The following is a 10,331-nucleotide window of genomic DNA, read 5'->3' as shown; positions in this document are numbered from 1 at the left end:
GAGTTTAAAGTTTAGAGTTCGGCCCTCGACCTCACTGAACATAGTTGGAACATTGCTTGCAAGCCAGGCTTTCTCATTCAACATCAGTGCCTGATCTCACAAATGCTCTTTTGGGCACAAATTCCCATAAACACATTTCAAAATCTCATGAAAAGCCTTATAACAGTGGTGGCTGTCATAACCAGAACGGTATCATATGAACCCCATATTTATGCCCACATTTGAAATGGAACGTCCAAGAGCTCATATAGGTGTGCAGGTCAGGTGTCCTCATACTTTAAGCCATAAAGTGTAATTTAAAGGAAACAGAATCAGCTGTGCTGGTGAGAGTTCAACAAATCCATACAATGTCCAGAGTAAAGGCGAAAAGTCACAAACCAAACATGTTTTGCTGGCAAAAACACACTTTAAATGGTTTCTCTTACTGGCTAAGACTTTTGCAGTTGATGTAATCAGCTTATTTTTTAACAATTTGTAGGGAAGCAGGGTCAAAGATGTAGACATTTGCAAAGGATGTAGAAGTTTGTGGAATGCCCAAATGAGATTTTTTTCTTCCTCCACGCTTTTATGGGTTAAACTGTCCATAACACGGTCTTGATTTAAAAAGAACAATACCATAGATATAGATACCTGTAAAAACACCTATAAATGTGCTAACAGAAAAACTAACATTCCACACTTTAACCTCACAGTCTATGGTTCATTTCAAATCCAATGTCCATGTATAGAGCCAAAATAATGACAAAAATGCCTGTCCAAATATTTATGGGCTGCACTGTAGGCCATCCTGTAGCTACAAAATCTTACACAACTTCTACTTTTTCAGGCAAGCTTATTATTGATATAGAGAGCAATCAGATCTGGGTGGAGTCTAAAAAGAGCTGCGAAGTTAATCTTCTTTGCAAAGTGCGAGAAGACCAGAAGGTGTCCTACACATGGAGTGGCTATAAGAACGGCAGTGAAGCTGGGCTCCGCTTCACTCTCTCACCAGCAGAGGGAGATGTTACACTGACCTGCACTGCAGCAGAAGTCAGCAGTCCCAGCGAAGGGAATAACACAAGGAACGTGACATGCAATCCAGGCAAGATCTCAACAAGTGTTCTCTACTTTTCATACTATACAGTTATAAAGTTAATCTATGTACAATATCAGTGAACGGGTGCCAGAGTCCAGGCCCTCTGGCTAATAGTGGCCTTGGGTGGCCCCAGACCACAAGGCCCAGTGTGGCTTAAAGACTGGGGACAGTCCACAGCAGACATAAAGCCCTTGAATATGTAATCACTAAATGAACAAAATAAAGTACCCTCAACAAACACTGTATGTTCATTAAAGGTACTTCCCATGATCAGAGTTTGATTTATGCCACTATTACCTTTATCAGACAATTATGTGACTGTTGATGTTTTTAGTATTTCTGTAAAAAAGTGAACAGATCTGAGCTGAAAATAAAATTATAAAAAATTGTAAATTAACACAACAACACCTAAAATCCATTATATGGACTAAACGTACTGGAACCATTACACCTACACATTCTAAATCCATAAGCATTAATATAGAGTTTGCAGTTATGAGAGCTTCTACTCTTCTGTGAAGGCTTTCTACCAGGTTTTGAAGTCTGTCTGTGGGAATTTTTGCCCATTCATCTGAAAAAGCATTTGTTAGGTCAGACACTGATGTTAGACAAGAGCGCCTGGCTCACAATCTCTGTTCTAGTTCATCTCAAAGGTGTTTGATGGGGTTGAGGTCCTTGCTTTGCGCACTGGGGCTCCATCATGTTTCAACAGAAAAGGTTCTTCCCCAAACTGTTCCCACAAAGTTGGAAGCGTACAATTGGCCAAAATGTCTTGGTCTGCATTACGTTTTCCCTTCATTGGAATTAAGTGGCCTAGACCAACCCTTAAAAAACAACTTCATAGCATCATCTCTCCTCCACCAAACTTTAAATTTGGCACAATGCAGTCAGGCAGGTAATGTTCTCCTAGCATTCACCAAACTCAGACTCGTCCATCAGGTTGACAGATATAGAAGCGTGAGTTCATCACTCCACAGAATACGTTTGCACTGCTCCAGAGTCCAGTGGCGGCGTGCTATAAACCACTCTTTGTCATTGTGCATTTTAATCTTAGGCTTGTGTGTAGCTGTTTGGCCACGGAAACCTTTTTGTGAAGCTCATAACTCACAGCTCTTTTGCTGATGTTGCTTTCAGAGGCAACTTGGAACCTATTAGTGAGTGATTCAACAGAGGACAGGAACTGTGCACTCCAGCACTCACCGGCCTCCCTCTGTGGGTTTGCACTTCAACTTAAGCTGTTGTTGCTCCTAGGTGCTTCCATTTCACAATAGTAGCACTTACAGTTGAAAGAGGCAGATCTAGCAGGACATAAATTACACAAACTGACTTGTGGTAACAGTGCCTTGTGTAAAATCACTGAGCTCACCAGTACGATCCTTTCTACTGCCAGTGTTTGAAAGCAGTGTGCTTATTTTTATGTACCTGTTAGTAATGGGTGTGGCTAAAACATCTGAAATCAATAATTAGGAGGAGTTTCTCAATAAGTTTGTCCATACAGAGTCTCTACATTCACCTTTAATAGGATTTTGGGATGTCCCAACTCAATGACAACTTGCAACTTGTCTATGAAGCATATTCATTAAAATCTTTCAGTAACACCATATTTACAATGTTATTAACATTGATTTGGCTGAATAAGTAAAGCTTGATCATTCAACCCTGTTACCAAAGTTATTGTTACACAAAAAGAATATGTATTTGTATATTTTTTATTTATGTAAACTATATGCTTATTAATAGTTAGTATGAAACATGCCCCCTGCTACCCATTTTTAAACATTCAATTATTTTAATCCATCCATCCATCCATCCATTTTCTAAGCCGCTTCTCCGTCAGGGTCGCGGGGGGATGCTGGAGCCTATCCCAGCAGTCTTCGGGCGGAAGGCAGGATACACCCTGGACAGGTCGCCAATCCATCGCAGGGCACAATTATTTTAAATAAAACATTAAATTAAAATAGCTTGAAATAAATATTTTAATAAAAAACGTTTTGATAAAAACAATTTTTCAACTTTCCCTTCTGCTCTACAGTGCTGTGAAAAAGTATTTACCCCTCCACCATATCTTCTGTTTTTGTTAATTTGTCAAAAATAAAAGTATCTCATCATCCAAATAATTTTAATACAAAATAAAGACAACATGATCATGCAAAACATGCAGCAGTTAAGTGATGTCACTTATCGAACATAAAGATTTAATCAAAACCTATATCACCCTTGTGAAAAAGTATCAGCTTCCTTAAGCTGAATAGCTGGTTATGCCACTCTTGGCAGCAACAACTGCAATCAAACATTTGCAATAACATGCGATTAGTATTCTATGTCGCCATGGAGGAATTTTGGCTCATTTTTCTTTGCAGAATTGCTGTATTTGAAGGGTTTCCGAGCAGGAAATACTGGTTTAAGGTCTTGCGAAAGTATCTCAATGGGATTCAAGTCAGGACTTTGACTTTGACTGAGCCACTCCAAATTCATTTTCAGAGTGCTTGCTTGTGTGCTTCAGTTCACTGACCTGCTGCATAACCCAAAAGCACTTTAGGTCATGATTTGATGAGTGGACATTCTCCTTCAGGATTTTCAAATAGAGAGCAGAATTTATAGTTTCATCAATTACGACAATTCGTGCAGGTCCTGCTGAAGCAAAGCTGCCCCAGACCATCACACTGCCACCCAGTTTTACTGTTGGTATGATGTTTTTATGGTGGAACATGGTGTTAACCTTATGCCAGATGTAATGGGACCGTGTCTTCTAAAACTATCCACTTTTTCATCAGTCCACAGAATATTATCCCAAAAGTCTTGGGGGTCACCAAGATGTTTTTTAGCAAATGCTAATGTGTTCTTTTAGGTCAGCAGTGGTTTGTACCTTGCAACTTTCCCAATGATGCCGTTTTTGCCCAGTGTCTTTTTTATTGTGGAATCAACATTGACCTTAACTGAGGCAAGTGTGGCCTGTAGCTCTTTAGATGTTCGTCTGGGTTCTTTTGTGACAATGCAGTCATCAATGCGCTCTTGATGAAATTTTGGTAGGACGGCCACTCCTGGGAAGGTTCACCACTGTTTTAAGTTTTCTCAATTTGTGAATTCTGGCTCTCACTGTGGTTCGCTTTTCTTTTTTTCAGTGATATGCCCAAAGTAGTGCCCCTTGTGGGGAGAATCATTAACCCCCAATGAATGGGTTACAACAAAGTCTTTATGTTTTTTATGTTTTATATTATATAGGGGATGTAGTTTTACTCAGAGAGAGGGATTTTCTGTTTTTCAGAGAACATCCATTTTTACACATATTCTGTATAAGTAAACCACTGAAATTGGAAGTTTAAATATAAAACCCTGAAGGAACCTTAAATCAGATTTTTAATTGTGCAACAAGATTCAATTTAATCTAGACTTAATGTAAAAATAATCCAGGATTGAAATGATGACATAAAAGCTTAATTCTTGTTTGTGCATCCCACCCTGAATTTAGCAGGTCATGTTAACAGAAGTGTCAGCTTGTTAATGAGTCATTAATTAAAATGAATAGTTCTGTTATTAATACACAACAAATTGTACTTTTTTTCTTAACAGAGAAATGTAAATGAATTAAAGTTATGTATGAGAAATACTGAAAACATTGGATTTTTATTATTTGAAAAGTTCTAAAAGCATTTCATAGCTACATTTTTCCTGCTGGATTCACTTTACACAGAATTTAAAATGCCACATATACCTGTTCCTATAAATAGTTAACAGACTTGAAAAACGTGAACACTTTAAGCATAAAATGAACTCTATTGACGGAAAGTACCAAATGCTATTATTAGTAGTATTTTTATTATTATTTTGCATTGAAAAAATGTAATTAAACAAATAAAATAATAATATTTGTGACAATGTTCAAAAAGTAATAAAATCTTTTTGTTTTTTATTTAAGGTGTGTCCAACAACCAGCTGCATATTTGGATTGCAGTAGGTGGAGGTGTTGCTTTGTTTCTGCTTATTGTTATAATTGCAGTGATCTGCTGGTGGAAATCACACAGAGGTATATGACACGAACACTTACACTGTCACTGTCACACAATCAGTGTGAACAGTCTGTACATGTTTAACCAGTTCACACTCTAACAACAATTATATATTAATTATAACAGTACAGGATGAACTAGTTACTTAAACACAAACACCATCATATGCATATTTGTGGTAGGAATAACACATAAAAACTCAGGTGAAATGAACTGCAAATGGAAAAATAAAAGCAAATTAACAAAAACTAACAACACCACTAGGAAGCTTCACCCCTGTCACAATGAAATTCAGTTTCCCACTCTAATTTGCCGTTCTTCTCTAGACTTGTAGATCAGTCCCAAAGGGCACCATAGTATGAGAAGCCATTTAGGCCAAAATCCTAACTAACCTCTCACAGTCACTATCAAAACTCTCGTACTCACCATCAAACCTCTCACACTCTATCAAACTCTCTCACTCTCACTATCAAAACTCTCACTCTCACTATCAAACCTTCACAGTCACTATCAAACCTCTCACTCTCACCATCAAAACTCTCACACTCACTATCAAACTCTCTCACTCTCACTATCAAAACTCTCACTCTCACTATCAAACTCTCTCACTCTCACTATCAAAACTCTCACTCTCACTATCAAACCTTCACAGTCACTATCAAACCTCTCACTCTCATTATCAAAACTCTCACACTCACTATCAAACTCTCTCACAGTCACTATCAAACCTCTCACTCTCACTATCAAAACTCTCACACTCACTATCAAACTCTCTCACTCTCACTATCAAAACTCTCACTCTCACTATCAAACCTTCACAGTCACTATCAAACCTCTCACTCTCACTATCAAACTCTCTCACTCTCACTATCAAAACTCTCACTCTCACTATCAAACCTTCACAGTCACTATCAAACCTCTCACTCTCATTATCAAAACTCTCACACTCACTATCAAACTCTCTCACACTCACTATCAAACCTCTCACTCTCACTATCAAAACTCTCACTCTCACTATCAAAACTCTCACACTCACTATCAAACTCTCTCACACTCACTATCAAACTCTCTCACACTCACTATCAAACTCTCTCACTCTCACTATCAAAACTCTCACTCTCACTATCAAACCTTCACAGTCACTATCAAACCTCTCACTCTCACTATCAAAACTCTCACTCTCACTATCAAAACTCTCACTCTCACTATCAAACCTTCACAGTCACTATCAAAACTCTCACTCTCACTATCAAACCTCTTACACTCACTATCAAACCTCTCACTCTCACTTTCAAACCTCTCACACTCACTCTCAAACCTCTCACTCTCACTATCAAAACTTGATAGCGAGTGTGAGAGGTTTGATGGTGTGTGACTAGGTTTGATGATGAGTGTGAGAGGTTTGATGGTGTGTGACTAGGTTTGATGATGAGTGTGAAAGAATTGATAGTTTGTGTGAGAGGTTAGTTATAGACCGCCATAGGCCCTGTGGTCCTCCTCAAAGTCCACGCTTGGTGAACAACTTGCAGAGCTATAGGCAAAGAGACCTTGGGATTGCTTGGATTAAAAGTGTGCAGACTTGCACAACCTGCAATGTACGCAGTTTATCCTACTCTGGTTTTTAATTAGCTAGTATGCTTATAGTGTCTGAAATTACTGACAAGTTAAGCCAAGAAACAAAGCATTTTGCTCACATCTCTCCTTGGCTTCCCATCCCTGGTTTAAACAATGAAGATTAATACAGGCTTTCTGTAGCTGCTATTCAGTCCTACCTGTGCATCAGTTAGGAAGACCTCTCCTCCATTTGACACAAGGGCTGAAAGAAGCAGGGCCACCTTTTCCTTTTAATAATTAAGCAAAAAAGTGCTGGACACTGGAGAGCAATAAAGTGAGAGAAAGTTTTTGTTTCTTTATACAAACAGATATAGATTCTCCTGACCAAGGGAATACAGTGTATGCAGACGTGAACGATGGCAATGTAAGAAAAGACGTGAGTATGCCTACTGCGTATGCTTGTTAAGCAACACCTGTGCCTTAAACTTGAATCCTATGTCAGCTTTAACCTTCAGTTCTATAATGCTGCTTATGATAGGGAAGTGAGTAAATGCTAATTTTGTCTTTTTTTTTGTGTGTATTTTTGTAATTGTCCCTGACCTAGAGTTCCCTACACAATCTACTCTTTCATTTCTTCCTTAAAAGCCTGGCTTAAAGCATCCACACTGTTTCATTGTTCTTCTCTTTCTGGTTTTTTACTTCTGTAATTGTTGTTGTAGTTATTGTTTGAGTTGCCTTTGTACAGCAACCTTTGGTATATAAGGCACTGTGTATTTATTTATTCATTTATTAATTGTCATTTAGGAGACTGCTATGAGAGGAATAGCAAAACATGCAAAACGCATTCAAATGCACATTTGTGGTAGGAATAACAACACAGCTGGGAAGCTTCACCCCTGTTACAATGAAATTCAGTTGCCCAGTCTAAATTGCCATTCTTCTCTAGACTTGTAGATGAGTGGAGGCTGGCGCTAATGTTAACCATTCAAAAATGTAATTAAACTGAAGTGAACTTCATTATCGTTATATTACCATACATTAATAAACAATGTAAATGTTTGTGTATAGCATATTAGTGCAAAGAAGCCTTTGAGGTAAACATCCTTTTCGGATGAATAGCTTGTAGTACTTTGCGCTAGTGTAACGCACTGCTTGACGTTTTTATTTGTGTTACAGAAAAGATCAGAGAGTATAAATGTGGCATCCATTTACGAAACAGTTGATGAGCTCCGAGGAACATCAGATAAGGTGAGTACTTTCCATTCTTAAAAAAATACATGCAGTCAGAAAACTGGAGAGAAAAAAAAGATGATGGATAAACTTAATAGTTTATTTTTGTTTATCGGTTTATTTCCCACTAACCCTGACTATAAATTTGTGACAAGATTTGAGGGTAAACCTATGAGAGAGACAGTGGCAGCAACAGAGCATGTGTTTGAGTATTTACAAAAATGTTGAATTGGAGATTTAATGGTGCATGAGTCAAAATTGAGGATAACTGAATCTCTAGCTGTTAAAAGTGTGCACTACACAACTCTAGAACATTTTTACTGTTGGCATCTGCATCTTATTCCAGCTCATTAAAACAAAGCATGCCTGTTGATTGACTTGAATAAGCTTGAAGCTTGCTCTGTACCAGTACAGATAGTTGCAGTTGCAGTCCGAATTTGGCAAGTTGTTCAATGCTTTAATTTTGTAAATGTACAAAAAAGTACAAGCTGTCATTGTTTTTAATCCAAAGTATCTTGATGTCAGAAATCTGAGCATGTTTAAACAAGTAAAATGTGACTTTCACCAGTACAATTAAGTTAAATGTTAAAAAAAATATTCTAAGAATCTTTTAAAACGTCAAAATTCAAGATTTTAAAAGTAGGAATTCCATTTCAGCCTCCAAGAGTTCAAAGTTAACCTATTCTAATGATTACTCTGTGAAAACAATACTTTTTATATAATGTGCAATTCAGTTTTTATACATAAGAACAGAAAATTTTACATTTATATCTGAGATTTAATTTTTGTCATCTAACTATTCAATTTTTACTAGTCAGAAATACAACCCCAATTCCAGTGAAGTTGGGACGTTGTGTAAAACATAAATAAAAACAGAATACGATGATTTGCAAATCCTTTAGTGAATATTTGTGGATATTTGCAAAAAACAATAAAGTTTATCCATTTGAACATTAAATATCTTGTCTTTGTAGTGTATTCAATTGAATATATGTTGAAAAGGATTTGCACATCATCGTATCCTGTTTTTATTTTATAATGTTTTACACAATTGGGGTTGTAGGTTTTAACATGAAAGAGTTCAAGTTTTAACAGCTATAGTTGTGAAATTTCATTGAGCTAAAAATATTCTTACCATTTAAATGATTTAGGAACAGTATGAAGTCTTACATGCTAAAATACAAGTCCCATTAATTCATGTTTTTTGTATTAGCTCTACTAACATTTTTACTTTTTTACATTTTTACTTTATATTCAAATTGTATTTGTTTTAAAACCTAAAAAGGCTTTCCAAGGATAGGATTAAAGCATAAAACATGTATTACATAAAGAATAAATTGTTTGACTTGATCATCTACTGGGTTGTCCGCATATAGTAACAAAATAAACAGCAAAGTATACAATTATTATCAAATCAATCTTGTTCATTAGCCTGCCCTGTTGTTTCCCATCAATGATTGTTTTTCTCCCCTGTCCACCTCACAGCCTCAGACGCTTTATGACAAGGTGACATTTGCACGTCCTGCTCCTCTGGGCCCCTCCCCCTCCTCACCTTACCAAGTCGTGCTGTGAAGATATCAGCAAAGCTTTATCTTATTTTGTAATGTCTGTACACATTGTAGATTCTTATGTTGTCCATATACATATATATATGTCTTGACTTTTTTTTTATTCAGTACTTTTGAAAATGAACTTGTGAGAAGATATTTGCACTGTTATACTTTGGCAGACGTTGTTTGATTGCTATCTTTTGTAAAAAGTTCTAAGGATGGCATCTTAATTCGGTTTAGACTTGCTTTTAATGTACTATGCAGAAAAATGGCTTATAGAGGTGGATGGTGATGACATGTAAGATCAGATGTTTTGTCATGCTAAACCTAAAACAATAACTACTGTACTGTCAGAGAACAAGACAACAAGTAAGATGTGGAAATACGCAGCTGAAATAATCACATTAACCAGGACAGTGATAATTATACAGTATAAAGTTAGCCTCCTCTAACGGCAGAATGCTAACAACATTGTGGAGATATAATCATTATAATCTGATAGAAGACAAAAGTTGGCACGCTTCTTTGAAAACTGTCTTGTCAACTTGGCTACAGTTCCTCACATGACACATTCTGATATAAAACCAACCATGTATATCTCACTATTATTTAAATCATTTTTCATATTTGACCAATTAAAAAAGAGGTAAAAGAAAAGTGATAAAAGAGTGTTACCTCCGTTGATTTTTGTCTTTAAAAACATTATTGAAACATATTATTTTGATGAAAGCTAGCTTTCACCCTCCTAGCACTGGTGGCATTATGTGATTAGGGGAGTGTTAACAATTGGAATGGGATACGGCTAAACTGGGCAGAAGATCAAGAGGTGCCCTCAGGGATGTACTTTGGAAGCAATGAACATGAAAAAACATTAAACGCAGTTAATTCATCATGGAAAGAATCAGATGCCCAACC

The 10,331-nt window shown here is 36.9% G+C and overlaps 1 protein-coding gene across 1 annotated transcript in view; it reads left to right on the top strand.

Moving 5' to 3' along the window:
* Positions 1–10,077, top strand: part of LOC108414869 (T-lymphocyte surface antigen Ly-9) — a 16,140-nt gene extending 6,063 nt beyond the window's left edge. The window contains exons 3-7 of the mRNA XM_017687777.2: positions 827–1,081; positions 4,992–5,099; positions 7,005–7,072; positions 7,813–7,884; positions 9,352–10,077. Of these exons, the coding sequence (XP_017543266.2) occupies positions 827–1,081; positions 4,992–5,099; positions 7,005–7,072; positions 7,813–7,884; positions 9,352–9,438 (590 nt within the window). The 3' untranslated portion in view covers positions 9,439–10,077. The remainder of the gene's footprint in view (positions 1–826; positions 1,082–4,991; positions 5,100–7,004; positions 7,073–7,812; positions 7,885–9,351) is intronic.
* The last annotated feature ends 254 nt before the right edge of the window (positions 10,078–10,331 follow it).

This window comes from Pygocentrus nattereri, chromosome 2, assembly GCF_015220715.1.
Source record: "Pygocentrus nattereri isolate fPygNat1 chromosome 2, fPygNat1.pri, whole genome shotgun sequence".
NCBI classification, from domain to species: domain Eukaryota; kingdom Metazoa; phylum Chordata; class Actinopteri; order Characiformes; family Serrasalmidae; genus Pygocentrus; species Pygocentrus nattereri.
This window is presented reverse-complemented; position numbering and strand designations above follow the sequence as displayed.